General features: G+C 37.5%; 1 protein-coding gene across 11 annotated transcripts in view; it reads left to right on the forward strand.

Moving 5' to 3' along the window:
• The window catches only part of kcc (solute carrier family 12 member kcc), a 412,357-nt gene that overhangs the window by 360,256 nt on the left and 31,070 nt on the right, over positions 1-21,031 (forward strand). For 8 of the 11 annotated variants that reach the window (XR_015535047.1, XM_087348454.1, XM_087348456.1 and 5 more), the window contains 14 exons: positions 2,363-2,614; positions 4,039-4,224; positions 4,349-4,584; positions 5,806-5,999; positions 6,699-6,860; positions 7,658-7,814; positions 10,246-10,638; positions 11,717-11,836; positions 13,030-13,223; positions 13,521-13,689; positions 14,151-14,340; positions 15,159-15,374; positions 16,350-16,457; positions 18,802-18,855. Coding sequence is in view for 10 of the 11 variants with exons in the window: in XM_087348454.1 (XP_087204580.1) it covers positions 2,363-2,614; positions 4,039-4,224; positions 4,349-4,584; positions 5,806-5,999; positions 6,699-6,860; positions 7,658-7,814; positions 10,246-10,638; positions 11,717-11,836; positions 13,030-13,223; positions 13,521-13,689; positions 14,151-14,340; positions 15,159-15,374; positions 16,350-16,457; positions 18,802-18,855 (2,631 nt within the window). In the remaining variant the exon portion in view is untranslated. Of the gene's footprint in view, positions 1-192; positions 682-1,027; positions 1,252-1,850; positions 1,951-2,362; positions 2,615-4,038; positions 4,225-4,348; positions 4,585-5,805; positions 6,000-6,698; positions 6,861-7,657; positions 7,815-10,245; positions 10,639-11,716; positions 11,837-13,029; positions 13,224-13,520; positions 13,690-14,150; positions 14,341-15,158; positions 15,375-16,349; positions 16,458-18,801; positions 18,856-21,031 lie in introns of those variants that run through there. The other 3 variants (XM_087348462.1, XM_087348461.1, XM_087348453.1) reach the window with 3 other exon arrangements.

A 21,031-nucleotide genomic window follows, 5' to 3' on the forward strand; every position in this document is an offset into this window, starting at 1 on the left:
TATTTTCAAGTAATTGTAAAAGCGTTGCCCACGTACACATTAAATTACATCCTTTCAGAGTTCGGTAAGTTGGGTGCACTGGAATTGGATTTCGTTTATTTAATTGCAACCTCTGATTTCGCCCGTCTGCCCCCCCCCCCCCCCCCTCTCTCCAGCAGACAAACGGTGTTCGTGCTGGCAGCTGTATTCACAGAGGGTCTCGTCTTCACGGGGAGGAGTAAAGCAAACGATAAACGAAGGCTTAGTGGGTGTACACACAGCGCTTCTAACTTTAAGAATTAACAAGTGAACCAGCAGCGATTGTCATAGTGTTCCTCTCTATTTTGGTAAACACTCGTCTTTCAGTTCATATTACTTTGAACTTGCGGTCGACTAGTGTATCGTTAAAATGATGAATGAACGCTGCCTCATTCTGTACAACATTTCATTCATCTTAAGAAATATTTTTTGTAAACCATTTTCTGTGCCACGAACGAATTACATCGCTTTGTAACTGGTTCTTCCGTGTATGCAGTTGGCATGTGACTTTATTCATGAATAAAAATCTCCGCTGTCATCTCCATACAACGTCACAGAATTTTTAAATACGATAGGAGATACTGCTTTTCCAGTTTGCATGGGTCGAGGCTTGAAAATACTGAGGCTTCTGCTTTAAGCTAACCTTTGGAAACACCCCGCAAGGTTGGTATAGTTTTTTCTTAAATTTTTATACAAGTATAAAACAAACTAATATATATTTTAATGAAAAAGAGTTCAAAAGACTTTCGATGTGTAGATAATTGACCCATTTCTAGCTTTCCATATTCATGCCGCGTTATAACATTCATAATCCTTAATAGATGAATGGGACTTCCGAATGTTCTTTCACGTTCATAAATCTCGATTTATGCAATTAACGCACAGACATGACTTTCACATCAGTTAAATTACTCGAAAAAAAAAGTTGGATTTATATGTGGCTTTGAATGCAATTTTGTGACGGTAGTAACAGCGATAAAATCATTACAACGGCTCTGAATGTGCAGAAACCGGCTTAACCAGGAAAGCCTGCCCGGATCGTTACTTCCGTTTCCGGTAAATTAACAGTTGCATGTGATAAACGAATTCGGCGCCATTCACACAAATAATTTTGTTTCATTCCTATGTAGCTGTACAGAATGTGACAAAATCACAAAATATTGTATACATATAATTCTCTGGCAGTGATTTCAGTAACCACTTGTGGGTATGATAAATATATCAGGGGATCAGGTAATGACAGATACGTTTTGTGCATTTAAACAATTTTTTAGGAAAATTAACATAAAAAATATATATTGTTTCTTTCTGTTAATGTGTTATTTGTGGTCTGTCCCTGTTGAATACCTCATATTTACACCGTAGTCGTGAAACAGGACTTATGTCATGCATAAAGGATATGACATTAAAAAATTAATAAAAACATAACCTCAAAAACCCTCTTCAGACACTTACTAATAAGTGGGATAATAAAGAATTATGTGTCTAGTGGCGGAATTTTTGAACATGGCAACAAAAGTTTAGGTTTCATGAGATCAGGAAGGGAGAGAATTTAATGTAGGTTGGAGAAAAGTGCATAATTAGGAGCTTTGTGGTTTCCGCTATTCAGCAATTGAAGATTGGTTTTTCCAAAATGAGCTTATTCAGTTTTTGCTCGTATTTTGTTGTTGGCATAAACATGTTCCTTCTACAGTCTTGTATGTTCTGTTTAAATTGTGTGTTCTACACTGCAGTAAGTATCAGGTTAAAGGTAATACAAAATCAGGGAGTTTCCCACATTGTCCTGAGTCTGTGTTAAGTACACATGCATGACAGCCACTTTATTTCTGTAGCAACAGGTGACTGTTACAAATATGGAGACGAGCAAGATTGAAGAAGAAATGAATGCAGACAAAGCAAAGCAGTTACTTCATTCTCTAGAGGCAGATTCAGGTTGGAGGCATTGTCTTGTTAGCACTATAATGATAGTTCACAATAATGATTTGTGTTACACTAGATGCATAACATGGTTAGTATTTTACATTATATTTTCGTGTTATGTTATATTCTATAGTAAAATAAATATATGCAGCTACACATGTTTTTTTGCTTTTCCTCAAAAATTAGTTTTTGACTTTATTTATTTTGGGAAAAAGAACGCTATTGATTTAGGATCATATCCAGACGCTCAGTCCAAGGCCTCGTCTTTATTAACTTTAGAAGTAATTAAATTTAATTTTAGACTGTGTCAACTTTCCAGCACTGGGATTTCAAATTTAATTTGCTGGGCAGTGACTGAATCTTTGTTGAATGTCAGTATGCTGAAGAGAGCAGCATATGTTCATGTCTGTCGTATGTGTTTCAGGAGGAAATGGAGGATCGGCCACGTATATCAACCCTCATCAACTCTCTGGCCAATTATAGTAACACAATCCCAGCAGCGACTGATCCTGATGCCAAGCCTCAGCCGAGTGCTCGCATGGGAACACTCATTGGTGTCTATCTGCCGTGCATCCAGAACATCTTTGGTGTCATCCTATTCATCCGTCTCACATGGGTCGTAGGCACTGCAGGCGCATTCATGGGTTTCCTCATCGTTTTGTGTTGTTGCTGTGTGGTCAGTTTTTCCTTTTTGCTCAGCTGTATTTGTTTCATTTAAGAGACTTTATTTTCTTACGATATTTTCGTTGTAATGTGTGTCTTTTGTTGTAGAAAAGAAACGCATGTTTTTAAGATGTTTATTTAGCTGATCTTCTTAAATGCCAAATAAATGAAGGCATTATGACAGTGGTTTTTATTACATATTTTGTGTATTACATAATTAGAGGCTGATATTTATGGCAGGAAGGCAGTTTCATGATCCTATGCTCCATTTCACTAAGTTCTAGTAAGTTTTTTAACAGCGACTGTTCTTCGTTTGCTTTGACGTGAAAGGAAACAGTAGCTGTGATTATTATGTACTGAATTGGATCACTGTATTGTGTAATTATATAGTTCTTGCTGGTCTCACCAACCTAGATTGAAGTATTTGATATAACGAATCATAAATCTTTTTCTGAACTCCTTGTTTTCTTTTGCCATATTCCACTTTTGCCTCCTGTTCTTTAAATTTATTTAAGATGGAGTCAGTATGTTCCTTTAAGTGCTTTACAATTCAGAAAAATGTTGTGTTTGGTACTAAGAACATATCTTTTTTATATATCTTAAGCGTTCCTAGCTTTTCTTTCTGTGTGCTAAAAATTATAATGAAATTTTATTTCTCTGTCTGTGGGAAGAACAAATTAGCTGTGTATAAGAGAAAAGTGCTGAGGGGAATATTCATACGTAATCGAGATGAAGTAACAACACATTGGACAGAAATAGTTCTTAGTAAACCTGTTCTACTAATAATGGCAGTCAGTAAATCAAGGAGGATGACATAGTTGAGACTTATTACAAGCATAGAAAAAATTAGAAATTCTTATAATGTTCTGGTATAAAAACCTGATGTTTCAAAGGATTGTATTAATAGACATCTTAAAGATAAACGCTGCGATTGTGGAGTTGTTTAAGATGGTCGAGGATGGGGTCCAATGAGAGGAGTTTTTAGGGCTTTAGTCAATATCCAGGGTAGTCTGGGATGGTGTGCTTGTGCTATTATGAGTGTTTGCATGCTGCTGTGTCATGTCGTTCAAAGACGTCAATGTTAACGTAGGCTGCATAGTCTAGACTAGGGGGGTGTGTGCCTTGTATACATAGATATGGAATATGCCCCTATATAATCTTACAAAATGTATAGCATAAAAGTCTGGCAGAACAAAACATGCTTGGCTTCCAACATCTCTGTTTGAGATCTAAGCACTAATAATAAAGAATTGAATTGAAAAATGAAAGTGTTCTCATATTATGATTTACATCCATTTATTTCAACCTGCCTCAACAGTTTTATTTTTAGAACTACGCCTCTGGGTGTTTGTGAATCTGTTAATGATCTTTCAGGTTTCGTAAAAACATGGATTTAGTCAAGTGTTCCCACATACTGACTTTAGCATCATGTTACAGACAATGTTGACGGCCATTTCCATGAGTGCCATCGCAACAAACGGAGTTGTGCCTGCTGGAGGTTCCTACTTCATGATTTCAAGGTCACTGGGTCCAGAATTTGGTGGTGCAGTGGGAATGTTGTTCTATACAGGCACCACACTAGCAGCAGCTATGTATATTGTGGGAGCTGTTGAGATAGTTCTTGTGAGTATTGTCATGGCCTAGTGAAGGCGTAAGAATTTCCTCATGAAGACGTGGGATTATCTTTTAACACCACAGTGTTTTTGTTTTCTGACCATTCCTCATGTATCATGTAATTTCGTTACAGACATATATGGCCCCAAGTTTATCCATATTTGGGGACTTCACCAAAGATGCGAGTATCATGTACAACAATTTTCGAGTCTACGGTACGGGCCTGTTGATGGTAATGGGCCTCATCGTGTTCGTCGGTGTAAAGTTTGTCAATAAGTTTGCTACAGTTGCGTTGGCCTGCGTACTGCTGTCTATCCTGGCTGTTTATGTCGGCATCTTCGTCAACTTCAATGGCAATGATAACCTCTTGTAAGTACTCTGACATGAACAGACATCAGATGTTCAGGCACTAAGAATGTTTTATTACTTAAAATAGGAATCCCTAACTTTGAAATAGGCACATGTATTTTCAAAATAGACACTGTGACTCTTATTACAAATTCTTCCTGATACTAATTACGATATAGAACCAGGAAAAGGCTGAGTATTAATATGATCTGTTGGAACAATACAAAATATGTGATACAAGTGTTGTCCATCATCGCGTAAGACCAGAAGCAGAAAAGTGTTACGTGGGTCATACGTACCTTTTTATTAAAGTATTGACTCAAACTAGAACACATTTACCATTAAATAACACTAACTTTAACACACAAATGCAAGTTTCAGAATGTGTTTTAACACACATTTACTTCTTCAAATGTGAATTTGTGAACAATGAATATGACAAATGACATACAGCACAACCACTGCCACAATCACTTCAAAATCTCATTTATTATGATTTGTTATAATTTGTACAATGTACAAATGTGTATGAGAAATTCAAAGTTCATAAAGGACCGTATTATTAACACTTTGTACCGGAACTGTTCGATATCTGTTTAAACTGTCAAATATTCTGTACCACGGAGTTTTAAGAGGTGTAGGAAAGAATTATAATTACATTTAAATGAGAATTATTTACATTTGTTTATGAAACTCACAACAGTATTCAGAAACATATCATAATTCACACATAAATATTGATACATCTGTCACAATTCCAGTATTCAGAGGCATACAAGTTGATAATTCATATACATGTACAGTAGTTAACAGTTTACAGTTTAGTTTCATCGTCGATGATAGTCTTAATGCTCTTTGTCGTCAAAATAAGTTACTCCCGCCAGTTCACTCTCAAATTATATAAATCAAAACACTTTGCCAAGTACAGATCTAAGTTGCTCTAGCAGAAATATTCTGTAGTAAAAATCTTAGTGGATTTTCTGATTTGTTGTATTGTAGTTCCTTTTTTGCCCTGTCTGAGGATCTGAGTATAGATTTGGTTGAATTTCATTATCATCCACACTGTTCATGCATGGAGATCAGTGAATGGGCTCATCAGTATTTTTGTAATTCAACAAATTTAAAATTTATATTAATACTAATCATTCACAAAGTTTGCAATAGCTGCATCTGTACTAATGTCAGGTTGCGAGTGAGATGAAACCAGTTTTTATGTTTAGCAAGTGTGTCCTGATTTTTCAGCATGTGTGTTCTGGGAAAGCGTCTCCTCAAGGATATAAGCTTGGACGACTGCCACAAGAATTCGTCCGGCCCTCTTTATCAGGTTTTTTGTGGAAATTCATCTGCTAATGCAAGTTTATGTGATCCATATTTTGAGGCAAATAACATTTCTAAGGTTCGTGGCATCAAGGGCCTGTCTAGTGGAGTGTTCCTTGGTAAGTTGTATTATCATGAAATAAAGAGATTGTGACTTGAAACTTACTTTGAAAAGGAAAAACTTTTATTTAACCCTTTGGTATGGCTAGAACAGTAGAACATTATGAAATTAATTCTTTTTCTATGGCTCTCCGGTCCGTATTCGGTCCATGGCCTCCTCAATTCTCCTCTTCCATTCGGTCCTCTGTTAGGTCCATCTGTCCGAGGCTTTGATTGAGGTTTTAAAACATCTTCTTTTTACGGTGCAAGGTTGTTAGCCTTGCTACCAACCCCCAACCTGGAGAACCAGGGTACCTGTCTTAGTCTGACCTCTCCCCCTCGACCTATCTGGCTAGGGAGACCCTACCAGTAGCTATACTACCACCAGCATAGCTCTTGGGGTCACTGAGGTTCTCGAGCCTCACCACCACGAGAAGGTGCAGGTACCATTAAGTGGGGATAAAATTAATTATGTAATATAATTATCTGTATCCCACTTAATTAATTCTTAGAGCCAAACAAATTTCTTTAGAACTCTGGTTTAGAGTGCTTTTGAAAAAGCATGTTCTTTCCTTAGGGTGAGAAAACGTCTCATAACCATGTAAAACAATCAAAATAATTAGTACATATGTTTGTATGTAACTCCTTGACACTTTATAAATTACTTGAGATGATAAACATTTTGAGCAGTCAGTGATGATTTTTTTATTGAATTTCAGATAATATTCAAGACGGCTTCCTAGAATTGGGTCAGTTTATTGCACAGTCCAAGGATCCGGATGAAATAGAGCCACTGGATCGGCCAGTGTACAATCAGGTGTTTGCTGACATCACAACATCTTTCACAATTCTCATTGGCATCTTCTTTCCATCAGTCACAGGTATTCTAAAGAAACTCAAATTATTGTCTTTCTACGTGACTTCGATAAAATGACCTCCATTTGCGGACACCGTGTTCTGCGTATTGGTATGGCAGTTCATGAAACAATAAACAGCATACAATACAACTATGTAGACATGTGCATTGTATTTTCACTGAACTTTGTGCCACTTATGGAAGAAATATGTTTTATATTTTGCTTTGTGATGCATAGGAAACAAGTTCAAATGTTTTTAATCTTCTCTAGCAGATATTTGCAGAGTGAGCACAAAAGAACTCTATACATTCTAAAAGATACAGAAAACAAATGTGACCTACTTAGAACTTGATACGTGCTCCACAGGTCACATGCCAGATGTTGAGTTGATAATCCAATTCGTCCCTAACTTGTGCATTGTGTCCCTAATAATGTGAAGCCATGGCATTTCTGATTTGAAATTGTGTATGAAATGCACGTCACACAGCTGTTACAGACTTTCTTACCTCTCTTCTAAATGCAGAACACACCAACTCCTCTGTTGTGAGTTAGCCATTTTCAAAATTATTGCCATCTAGCAGAGGTGTGCTGTAACAACAATCTCCTGGGTCATTTTAATTAAAACTTTGAAAGTTTTCCTTTTGACTGGTGTGGGTATAAATTTCTAAATATTCCACGTTTGTTTTCTATATCATTTCAAAAGTGTGAAGTTCTTTTGTGCTCACTCTGTATACTGTGATCTGTGGTTATGAATTAGATGGAGCTAAAGAAGTCGGACTACGACCATGAAAAGATTTATTTAATTTTGCCTTTTGTCTTAGGTATCATGGCTGGTTCCAATAGATCTGGTGACTTAGCAGATGCTCAAAAATCAATTCCCGTGGGCACTATATGTGCCATCCTGACCACTTCAACAGTGTACCTGTCAGCTGTGTTGCTGTTTGCAGGCACTGTGGACAACCTTCTGCTCAGAGACAAGTAAGTACTCCTGTTTCATCTAACTATTATACAACGATCTATATCTGTCTCTTTAACACTTACTGAAACTCGGGGGGGGGGGGGGGGGGGGGGGGGAAGACTGTGAGTTAGCATCTGACAAAACTGAAAAATTCAGGGAAATGTTCAAGGCATGAAGTCATCTTCTTTACTTTCTTTTGCCCCGCGTCTTGCGATTCATATGTCCTAAAATCAGGTCGTCGATAGTTTTCATTAATAATACAAAAACCGTATAGTAACCAGCTTTAACCTTCTTTTGGACTCACCTCCTTAAACCGTTCCTGCGTAAGTTAATATTCTCTGCCATAGCATTAGAAAAGGTTTGCATTTTGTTCCTTTATTTTAATAAGACCTGCAGCTTGTCGTGGTGGTGGGGCTTGAGTACCTCAGTGACCCCAAGAGGTATGCTGGCGGTAGCATAGCTACTGGTAGGGCCTCCCTAGCCAGATTGGTCGAGAGGGAGAGGACAGACAGACACGTACCCTGGTCCTCCAGGTTGGGGGTTGGTCGCAAGCCTAACAACCTTGCACCGTAAAAAGGAAGATGTTTCGAAACCTCGATCAAAGCCTCGGACAGACAGACCTAACAGAGGACAGAATGGAAGAGGAGAATTGACAAGGCCGTGGACCGGAGAGCCATAAAAGAAGAAGAAGATTTTAAATAGACCTGTCAGGCAATTAACTAACTTCATGGTGGTTCAGAAAATGAGTGAGTAAAACAAAATGGTAAAGTCTGCATTATAGTTCTAATAGGTTTGAGAGAGGAGTAAGTTTGTACATTGTCAGAAGATCCTGTTACAGAGGCCCAGTCGGCTGCGTGATTCTCCCCCCTACCTCCACCCACAGTGACATCAATATGTTGCATGTGTTGACTTGTGGAAGCTCTCGCCAGCTTCTAAATTGCGCCATACTCACTTCTGGCTGATGGTGGAAAGAACTGAAAATGCATCATAGCTTCAAGAACAAGTGCGAGACTTTTCAGTAGCCAAAGCTTAGCTCTGCACAGTGTATCTAAGTTCATAGAAGGTCATGGTTGGGAGGACAGTGGATTAATGTGACACGAGGATTGCTGATGTGGTGATGAGCGTAATAGCGGTGGAGTCATGAGAAGTGAACTCATAACCAGAGTGGAAGTAATTCATAGCTAAGATCTTCAAATCAAAGAATGACTGAGGACGTGAAGGAATGAGGAGGAATCGAGGAGTCAGTACCTGGTACAGGAGGTTTGTTGGTGGATTTTCTGACATCTTGAGACCATTGATCCAACTCACAGAAGAGAAGCGGACATAGAAGTGATCCCTGGAGACACTTTCTGGTCACTGCTGTGTATGGTACCTATCTTAGGATGCCTGTGGTCAGGCAACAAGTTTGTCATGGACATACATGCAACTAATGACAGAACTGGAGTTGTATTTTCATAAATATAGGATGACCAGGAACAAATAGCTTTGCGAGAGCCTTTCCAGGACTGATAAAAACTATTATGTGACTCATTGGGAATTAGCGTTTATTTTGAAGACGCTACAACACTTCGACGAAATGCTCTGTGGACAAGAGTTCCATCTACGTGCATACCACTGCACCCTGACCTGGCTGCTTAATTTCAGAAACCTGGAAGGGCAAAGAGCTTGCAAAATCCAGCATGTCCAGGAATACAACTTTTCATTCAAACATTGTCAGGGTTTGAAACACACCAATGCAGATTCCGTTTGTAGAAGGCCATGTGCAGGGTTGTGCAATTTTAATAACAGGCAGGTGGCGTGAAGCTACGAGTCTTTACTACAGCTGCTGCTGTGGGTGGTTGGGACCATGCTACCTGGAGGAATGAGCAGCAGACTGACAGTGACATATTGCACACTCTTTCAGTCACTGACCACTTTCAGTCAAAAAATTCTTTCCTTTTATGCAACTCAAATGTTCATTATCACATTCACCAAAGTCCAACCTTGAACTCATTGTGAGCCAGTTCAATCATGTCAGTGCTTCACAACCTCTCTTTGTAAAAGTCCGTTTTTATCGTGTTCTGCCATCTATGTGCAGTTCTCGTAAACGGTCTCTTTCCTTTACGCTTTTGGTCCAAAATGTTGTATTAATTTTTCATTTCTTCCATGTGTGCTGCATTTCGTTAGCCTCAATTTAATTATCCCAAAAGTATTAAGATAGACCTGAAATCTTGAAGCTTTTCGTTATACAATTCCCTTCTTTAAGCCGTTAACATTTTTTTTCTTTTGTTCAAATATATATTATCCTAAGAATTTTTTTCCCTATATTGTCTTTAGCTTTACTACCCAAGTGTTTGCAAACATTACCATTACTTCTTTGTAATTGATAAGTTGTATATTATAACAACATCCCTTTAAGCTTTACAGCAACTCTGTGCAGTGTGATGACAAGAAAACTTTTTGTTGTCGTAGGTTTGGTCAGAGCATTGGTGGGAAGCTCGTGGTAGCAAATGTAGCTTGGCCTAACCAGTGGGTCATCTTGATTGGCTCATTCTTGTCTACACTTGGTGCGGGATTGCAGAGTTTGACTGGTGCCCCTCGATTACTTCAGGCTATCGCCAAAGATGGTATCATTCCGTTTCTGGCGCCATTTGCCGTGTCATCGCGACGAGGAGAGCCGACACGAGCCCTCATTCTCACGATCCTCATTTGCCAGTGTGGCATTCTGCTGGGCAATGTGGATTACCTGGCACCACTCTTATCCATGTTTTTCTTGATGTGTTACGGCTTTGTAAACCTAGCCTGCGCTCTCCAGACACTACTTAGAACGCCTAACTGGAGGCCCAGGTTCAAGTACTATCATTGGTGAGTCATGGAAATTTATTGCTATAAGATGAATATCAGACTGACCAATTGTTATATTGTTCATCTGCATTATATTTGCCTATATGTATACCCAGTGGCCAAAATGCTGGAGGTCCCACCGAGATATGCACTCGGATTGCTGGATTCAAAGTCCAGAGTGCTAACCGTCACATTGCATGTCTGCGTGTAGGTATTTTTAATGTCCAGTTTTAATAATATGAAACAGGTATGCCAACCTCTCTACTGTAATATTTGCTAAATTACTTATGTGCTTTACATGTGTACACACATTTGAAAAACAGTAAAATTGTGAAGAACCTGATGAGCTAATATGATGTATGCGACATGATTTAATGCAGGATTGGGAACATTGAACTGAATTACTGCATCCCTGTTTTAACTTTTTCTTTCATGCTGTTTTTTATTTTCTGCAACAATATTATCACAAATTTCTGTTTACATTGAGCATTAGAGACATTCACGGTGAGTGGTATATTCTTCTTCAAAATTTTGATAAACAACTAACTTTTATTTCTCGTTTTACTAGCAATGGCACTAGAAGATAAACTACTGGTTTTCAGATGCATCAAACCATAGGTCATAGGGTCCAAAACATCAGTTTTGCGTGATCAATTCTCAGCTGTATGCCTGGCAGGTAACATAGTACATTGCACATGAAATGGGGGAAGCTTATGTGAACCAAAATCAAGGGTTTCCTTAGTAATTCATGTGGTCATAAAAGAACATTACTTAAAGGACTCTATGACTCAAAATATATCCTTGTATTCTTATTAAACTTGCAAATAAAATTATAACCACCCACACATTAAGGGTTAACTTGCAGTGGTTCTGATTCATTCCTGAATTTATATTACAGTGATAGAACATTTGCTAGGAATTCTAAGATTTTTAAATATGACGGACCAAGTTACTCCTTCTTGCGAAGCTAATAATTACTCAGCTATTCCAGAAATGTTACATTTTTTATGGAACCAAATTTCATTATCATGTCCGCAAGAGTCTGCTACTGGTCCCTACGCAATATATTCAGGCATTAACAACATCTTCCCTCTTTCAGGTCACTGTCATTCTTCGGTTTGTCCCTGTGCATTGCCGTGATGTTCATGACAAGTTGGTATTATGCCCTGTTAGCCATGGGCATGGCAGGCTGCATCTACAAATACATTGAATACAGAGGGTTAGTAACACGTAGTTGGTATTGGAGACTGGTTTCTGGAAGATAAATTAGTTTTACAGGGTGATGAATGTGTTAAGCAGTGATCGCTGGAGGTACGGAGTAAGAGAAGATAATCAAAATACAGTAAAGAAATAATGGAAACATTTATGAATGGAGCACTTAAACAAGGACAGAGGAGGCTTTGTCATACAAAAAACCTACTCAGTAGATGCGTCAACAGAGGATAATAAAATAGCTAGTTATGGAATACATATTGAACAAAATATAAATAAACTTAAAGCATTAGTGCAAGATATACTGGCATCAGTTGAGTAGGTCCATGAATGAAAAGCCTCCAAATTTTTTTGTCTAAGTCTATGCTTCTGTTCTGCTTTTGGTACTATCATTTACTTCAGTAAGTCACCTTTATCATTTGACTTTGTTGCCTTTCATTTCTAAATCTAGGTAATTTTTTAGGTATCTCATATGTAAAGTAAAGTTTGCTCCGCTACGTGCCATGTAGGCGCTTGGGGTGAGTGGAGGTATAGCTCCTCTCTTTCTTGACCTCGGCACTAGATGAGGATGAGTGGTCGGCATCACGCCCCGGCCGGCTTTACCTTTGGGAGAGGACCCCGGTACCCATTGTAGAGGAGGCTGGGTGGGCCCCAGAGCCGGTCTGGACGCAGAGGCTAGAGGAAAAATCCTCTGCCCCCGTCAGGGATCGAACCCCAGTCATCCAGCCCATAGCTAGTCACTGTACTGACTGAGCTATCCTGACTCATGCGTATCTATTCTTAAAATATGCCGAAACCACTGTAATCATTTTATCTCCAACTCCTTTGATCCAAAGCAGTAACATTCTAGACACTTACTCTGTATATCTAAGTGAAGCATCAGTCAGGATGCAAACTATCCTGACTGAAATCTTATGATGTGATTTTACTTAGTCTCATAAGGCGAATGTCCGTATAGTGGTTTTAAAAATCCATAATTTCTTCCTTCAAAGTCCTTATCTGTTCACCATTGACAATCATTTCTCTATCCCAGTAGATAATATATAATCTCTGCACTTGAATCATCATCATCATCATCATCATCATCAAGCAACCCAAGGAATCAACCAACCAAACTCCTTCTGAAGTATCTGTAAGCTTTTAATATTATTATAAATTGTATTTATAAATTTCCTGGTAACATTTTTATTTTCTGCGCAGAGCAGAGAAGGAGTGGGGAGATGGAATAAGAGGTCTGGCCCTCTCAGCGGCACGCTACAGTCTCTTACGTCTGGAAGAAGGGCCTCCGCACACCAAGAACTGGCGTCCGCAGATTCTTATTCTTGCAAAGCTTACTTCAGATCTGGTGCCAAAGTATCGTAAACTGTTTGCATTTGCTGCTCAGCTGAAGGCTGGTAAGTTGGGCACAGTTCACAGAGTAGCATCCCAATAGTCGTTACATACAGTGGCCTCATAATGTGATGAAGGTGGTAGGACTAATTAAACTAAACTCTTTGTGTATTCTCTGTATATCACACATAAAAGGGGGTGGTCATGTCTGTCGATAAACAAGGTTCATGACCACAATTTGCTACTTAAGTATGTGTCTAATTTTATGTCAGGTGTAAAAGTCATGTTATGAAACTTGCAAATTAGAAGGAAGGCATACAATATTATCATTGTGTGAAATATAACAGAATAATTGTTTGCAGGCAAGGGCCTTACAGTCTGTGTGTCTGTGATCAGAGGAGACTATACTCGAGGTGTTGGTGAAGCAATGGCTGCTAAACAGAGTCTACGACGTACTATGGATGAAGAAAGGGTCAAGGGATTTGTAGATGTCCTGGTTGCATATAACGTTACTGATGGATTAAGTCACTTGTATGTATACTCTGTGCATCTTTTGAGTAAGGAAGTACTTTAGTACGTAGACAAGTAGGTAGGCATTAATTCTTCTGTTTCATTACATGTAAGTAATTCTGTGAATTATCATGCTATCTACATTTTGTATAATATTACATAGAATGGTCTACCAGTTGGTTCAAGTTCCTCTTAGATTTCATGTAGGATGTAGCAAGCTACTTTTTAAGATCTGTCAGTGTAGAAAGGTTTTTTTATTTTATTTTATGATGCAGATGTAACCCATACAGCATAATTGTTATTGCTGATGAAAAATTTGGATAACATTTATCATGTTCGGTCAATGAACTAGAAGTGTTTATTGTAAAATTATTAATGTGTAAGGGCCACATTTAATAGAGTCTGAATGAGTTATTATTGTGCTTGAGGTTTCTGGTGCTTTTACCTTCATTAAAAAATATAATTATATATCACATGTTTAGAATCCAGACGACAGGTCTGGGGGGAATGAAGCCTAATACCGTAATCCTCGGCTGGCCGTATGGATGGCGTCAGTCAGAAGATGAGAAGACTTGGCAGGTGTTCTTGCAAACTGTTCGCAATGTGGCCGCTGCACGCATGGCACTGCTTGTTCCCAAGGGCATAAACTTCTTCCCAGACAGTAGTGAAAAGGTACAGATCTTCTTGGTTTACAATTTCTAATTGCTTGCTGCAACATGACCTGCCATTGATTGATTAATTTATTATCAACATCATCAGCATTATATAACATCACCATGTTAAGTACTTCCTTTGTTAAAATAGTATGGCATATCCTGAGGTTATGTGTGGAGTGGATGGGCTCCAGATATGGAGAATGACTGGGAATGTGAATGGGCAGTCACAGACAGCTGAAGAGGAATGGTCATCCAGCCTGGGGGTTTTGTGTAGAGCCCTAACCATCATACAGTTGTGTGCAAAGCATTGAATTTTCAGGTTACATAACAGATAAGAAATTTCTTGACCAACTAAATGATTCTGATATAGTCAGTCAGATCGTATAACTGGTTCACAAACTGTGCTCCCATGGAACACTGGTGTTCACGATCTGGACCAAGGTGTTCTTCAATTAAATAATTTGTTGAGATGTGCGCACCGTAATATAGCATGACATGATATGTTTTGTTAGTAATAGTGTTCCTAGTTCAAGTGACGACAGAATAAATTTTTCATATTTTTCCACAGATGTCCTTCTGCTCCATAAATTGAAAACTTTTTTGAATCAGTGCATTAGCCTACACTGTAATTACACTTCCAATCCTGTTTTGGGCATAGATGTTTTGCCTTACATTTTTATTTTTGTGTGAAGCTAAAGGCCTGATTGACAAATGCTCCAGTTACTGTCTGCGTAAAAGAGGATTTTGAAAACCTTCAAGTTTCAAGACACCAAGGCTTGAATTATGTTATATCACAAAGTATGGTGTTGTAATACGGCATTTACATTCGTATAGGTGGTTGGAAACATCGACATCTGGTGGATTGTGCATGACGGGGGTTTACTCATGCTGCTGCCGTTCCTGTTAAAGCAACACCGAACTTGGAAAAACTGTCGAATGCGCATCTTCACAGTCGCACAAATGGAGGACAATTCTATCCAAATGAAAAAAGATCTCAAGATGTTTCTTTATCACCTGAGGATAGAAGCCGAAGTGGAGGTTGTAGAAATGGTGAGTATTTACGTGTTATTGTAAAAGCAAGCATTTTACAGTTCATTTGTTTTAGTTCACTGAACCATAATTAAGTTGAACTGCATCCATTAATACCTAAAATATCACATATGTCAAGTATTCCTCAGTAACTAATATCAGATGTAATTATTCTTCTTCTATGGCTCTCCGGTCCGTGTTCGGTCCATGGCCTCCTCAATTCTCCTCTTCCATTCGGTCCTCTGTTAGGTCTGTCTGTCCGAGGCTCTGATCGAGGTTTCGAAACATCTTCCTTTTTACGGTGCAAGGTTGTTAGCCTTGCGACCAACCCCCAACCTGGAGGACCAGGGTACCTGTCTTATTCTGACCTCTCCCCCTCGACCAATCTGGCTAGGGAGGCCCTACCAGTAGCTATGCTACCGCCAACATAGCTCTTGGGATCACTGAGGTACTCGAGCCCCACCACTATGACAAGGTGCAGGCACCATTAAGTGGGGATCAGATGTAATTAAGGTGTAATAAATTAGCTGTTGTTGCATACCTGTGGAAAATTACTATTTTATTGAAGTCAAGGCATAAACTGAATCTGTTCTACAGTCATAATGAATACCCAACTCATAATAGATTTTGCAGTCTGCTTGTTATCATGTCTTCACATTCATTAGGTGCCCAGATAAACTTTATCTATGAGACTTGCTACCTTTATTGGTTTTCCAAAATGTTACAGGTTTAAATTGACCATCTATATAACTTCTCATTTAAAACTATATAACATTAGCAGTACACATTGTTAAATGAATAAATAAACTTAAAAAAATTTTCTTCTTTTAATTTTGGCTTCAATATTTCAGCTTTCATTATAACCTTACACGATTCTAGAAATATAAATAGACTTAGAATAGACACAGTTAAAGTTCTACATATAATTTAAATAATTCTTCACTGCAGTATATGTTTTGGTATTTTGTATTTTAATCAGATCATCTTCTGTTTCAGACGGATAGTGATATTTCGGCCTACACTTATGAACGCACACTAATGATGGAACAACGTAATCAGATGCTACGAGAACTACGGCTAAACAAGAAGGAAAGCCTTGGAGTTGTAAGTGTTAAGCTTTTTTTCTTCATCCTTTATCATTAGTTTAACAGTTTCATGTTATCTCTGTGTTATGAGAATCTATCAGATTCTTTGCTGCATTTAAAGTAGGCTTATGTTAAAAGCACTGGAGTCTGTATGAGTTCTGATCTGTCATTTTTATGGTTGCACATAATTCTCAGTCCATTTATCAGTATGTCAGCAAAGAATATGTTACATCTAATATAGTGTATTAACATTTTACATTTACATGGTAATTTACTTGACGTTAATGCTCAGAACTAGGCATGTGCGAGTCTTGAATTTTCGAGATTGAATTGAAAAAAAAAAATGTTGCTTTCAATTCACTTTTTCAGCCTGGAACATTGATCGTATAGCTTTAACTTTTCACAGTATAATGCAATACATTATGACTGTAATTGCAGGCAAAGCTATCATAAACCAGCTTATTGACAAATTCTCTCTCTTCCTCTTTCTGAAACTTATTGTGTGTTCCTATTAACCACCATGTGTATAACATTTTTATATGCCGTAAGTTGCGAGAAAGGACGTGAAATTGATATTGAAGATTTTTTTAATAACAAGTAGTTAAAAAGGACACACTCCTACAAGTGAATGTTTTTAAAGTACAATAATTTATGGAAATGTTTCTGATATTAAGATGAATAAGCAGTACAGTTCATTGCATTGTAAAATAAATGATTAGTGTTATAAACTGTGATTACAGTCTATTAGAGAAAATTCTTGTTCTTGTTTAAATTCTAAATATTTTCCAAAAATTCTCGAAAAAGTCATTCTTACACGCGTCTATTTAGAACTAGTATGCAGTTAATTTGAATTATACAAAGAAATAATTTTTCATTATGTTTTTGAGCATTAGCAGTTCGTGACCAGTTCAAAGAAACATTAGATCTTTAGGATACATGTTGCAAGCATTTGAACTCATTAAACAAGGAGTCCAGTGCTGAGCTTTTGTGATACCAGCATTAAATATTTTGGTTACAGAGCAGAGAATTTCTTGATCAGCTGGTGGAAGATACTGTACTTTGGAATTAGTTTCATGTAACAAGCTGGTTCTGTTTAATTCAGCTGTTTAGTGTTTGAAAAATAGGAAAGTGACATGTCAAATTAACAAACTTCGATTTAAGAAAAATGCTAGTCTCGCATCTTTTGGGAGTTCCTATTTCAGGAATTCTGTTCATTACGTGATTCTGCTACTGTTATTACCTTTGTCATATCTCAGTACTGAACAACGTTCTTTGTGTAAGAGGAAGAAATATTAATTTTACTAAAGACCCAAATATAGTAGCGTTTGCCACATGTACTAAACAAAACTGTATTTGTCAAGTTCCAGATTACTCATGAATGTTTACATTCACCATAGGACTAACAGTTTTGGTTATATTTTAATTTTATCCTTTACTGCACTGCCTAAATTCACTGTAGCTTGACGCTGTCACACTTGTCAATTCAAATATACTTTATACACTGCCATCAGCTTCTCAAGAAGGGCTCTCTCCATCGAGTAAGTTTTTTTTATATATTTCATTTTAGTAGATTGAGTTCAGCATTTAAATTATATTTTTCACACTCAGCTTCAGTGTCCATTGAATTAAGTGAACCCATTCTTTATAAATGTGATCTGCTATGTTCAGTGTAACAGGTATGTGCTGGAGAATAGGTTGTAATTAAACATAAATGCAATAACAGGAACATTAATTGCAGAAGGAATGATGGAAAATATATGGCTACATTTGTGCCTTTTCATTAGTTTTGAATATGATGCTTTATAATGATAGGAATGTTATTTTCGTTCAAATCAGCATAATGGAAAAAAATCTTAATGTTCAGCATGACATGATATATTGATAGTAACATATAAAAAATAGCCACATCTGTGCTCCTCTTGAACTCAGTTAATCTGCCGTATGCTACTAATGCTGTTTGTGGGCACAGCAAAGCCCCTGCCCCTTGACCTTATTACTTACTAGGTATTCATGCCGCTTTGGACACAGGGAATTTAAATTCTCCGTCATCAGGTTTTAGCTGCATGTTCGCAGTTGATTACTATATTAAGATTAATGCAATAAGATGATATACAAAAGTGGTATAATTATAATAGTCATCTGTGTTTTGGATGAGGTCAATTTAAAAAAATAACCAAAGCATCTCCAGCACATATCCAAAATAGTTCCTTCTCTGTTCGATTCCAACACATGTAAATATAAAATGCATATTTATGTCTGTGTGACTAATTATTGAAATCTGTTCTATGATACACAGTTCTTACACTCGGCATTTTCTCTTTCCTCTCTCTTTTTTTTTTATTTTATTATCCTTGGCTACAAAGGTGCATACTCTAGTAGATTTCAACGATGTTCCGTCGGAGGAGAAACTCCCTCTGGTTTGTGAAATATGTGTCTTTATTGCTTCCTTTTAGTGTTGCTTGAAAATTGTTCCCCGAAGCCTGGTTATTTTAGGATGAAGTCTATTAAATCTTCAGTGTGGAATTTCTTTTGCTGCATATACAGTACATCTCATCACATAGGATACAGCCTTCTTATTGTTACTGTGGCTTGGGAAATGACCACCACTGCATAGGTAATCTTGCAGGAAGGAAATACACTCTAGTGATGGTACAGAATAGTGTGAAATGTGGTCCATTGCTGATAAAAACTGTCATCATCCAAAGCACACGCAGAAACTCTTGAAACACTCAAAATCAATATTTTGGAGCTCTTCTATGAACATTTAATTGAAGAAGAAAAGATTTATTTGTATTTACAGCAGGATGGTGTACTGGGGCACACCAGACCGAATTCTCTAAATGCCCTGTGTACTGTTTGATCAACAAATAATCAGGAGAGGGCAGTGGCCATATGCATGGATTTTATTTAATTAGAAACTTGTAGTATAAATTTATAGAAATAATTCTTTTATTTGAAGGCCATAGAAATGAAAATCCATTATATTATTGATGTCTTAGGAAGAGGCTTCATCTGGTGTCTCAGAATATCATACATCGTGTTTGAATAGTGTAATTATATCTCCTTTGACAGCTACTTTAAAATCCCTGTAAATTCAGTGCTTACGATCAGAATTTAAAATGTGGACAGATCTTATTCAGTACCTATGCTAGACTGCATTTTCTTCCACCATTGCTCCCAGCTTTGTGATCAGTAGTTACTAGGCTCAATTCATTCAGATGGCTGTAGCCAATGTGAAAAGACACGCTGGATTTACCTGTTGCAGGAGGAGCAATGTTTATGTATGGCATCAGAAAGTTAATAAAATGTGTTTAACAAATTTGAAGGACATTAGAAACAGAACAAAAGTTAAACTGATAACTTGGAAGTAGGATTTGGGGTTTTCACGGTGGTGAGTCTGAAGATGGCCGTCATCTGGGTTGTTGCACCGTGTAGTCTAGTAGAAGTTTACTGACGTTTCAGAGGTCTTTGCTGCCTCCATCATCAGGGTGATTGCCCTGATGATGGAGGCGGCGAGGACCTCTGAAACGTCGGTAAACTTCTACCAGACTACACAGCGCAACAACCCACACGACAGCCATGTTCATTGGTATAAGGTTTGTTAATGTGCTTATGAAATTAGTCGTATATCAGTAATATGAAGCAAGAGCTCATTGGGTATGTAGAACATGTCTCTCTGCATCAGATGATCAACTAGGAAGGCTGTGTATAGCATCTCTCCACACTGAAAGGCTTATGAGTACATAGAATGATATATTTTCCTCAAAGATCATTGCATTCAGATGTCTGTTATTCATTCTTTTGAAAATTATGTAAATGTGTAATTTTTATTTTCCCCCAAAAATGTGATGTGTCCTAAAGTAACTTGTTTTTATTCATTGCTGCTTTCATAGTTGCAGTCTGTCTCTCTTGCTCCTAATCTAATTTTACTTTGAAGTAGTCCACAAAGCTCTAGTTCTGCTACATATATTAGGGTTGCCTTTCGATATGATTGATTATATTCATGAAATTTTAAAAATCGTATGTGGCGTTTAACAGGTCTGCTCATTAATGAAGCACGATGGGAGACTGTCCCACTAAAGACTGAATGCCATTATTTTGTCTTACATACTGCAGGTTATATTAACAGAACATGATTGAGTTTCATGTTGTATCTGCTATTGATAACACATAATTTTAGGAGATTTACTTTCTTGTATTTATGCATATAAATACACCTTAAAGTTTCTCATCAGTGTGCACTATTAAAACGTACAAAGTGTGTAAGTATTCTCCAGTTTAAGTACTAATTTAAAGTTCGTATTTAGATATTATGGCATGGAGGATAATTAGAAATTTTATGATACTGATATTCTGTAAGCATCGTTGAAAGTTTAGTTTTATTCAACTTGGAAAGTATTTTGAATCACTGTGTAAACTTCTACTGCCATTCTGATAATTATTCTTTCTTAACCTTTTTCTTTCCAGAAAAGTGGATTTAAACCCCTGCATTATGGGATTGTCATACTTTGACTCAGGGGTTTACAGTTTAGCAGTGTGCTAGTGCAATGGATGGCCTGCCATGCATGGTCAATGAAGGTTACATAAACTTTG

The sequence above is a fragment of the Zootermopsis nevadensis genome, unplaced genomic scaffold (assembly GCF_977971745.1).
Source record: "Zootermopsis nevadensis isolate Lab colony 2312 unplaced genomic scaffold, Znev_1.0 Znev_ptg000013l, whole genome shotgun sequence".
NCBI classification, from domain to species: Eukaryota; Metazoa; Arthropoda; class Insecta; order Blattodea; family Termopsidae; genus Zootermopsis; species Zootermopsis nevadensis.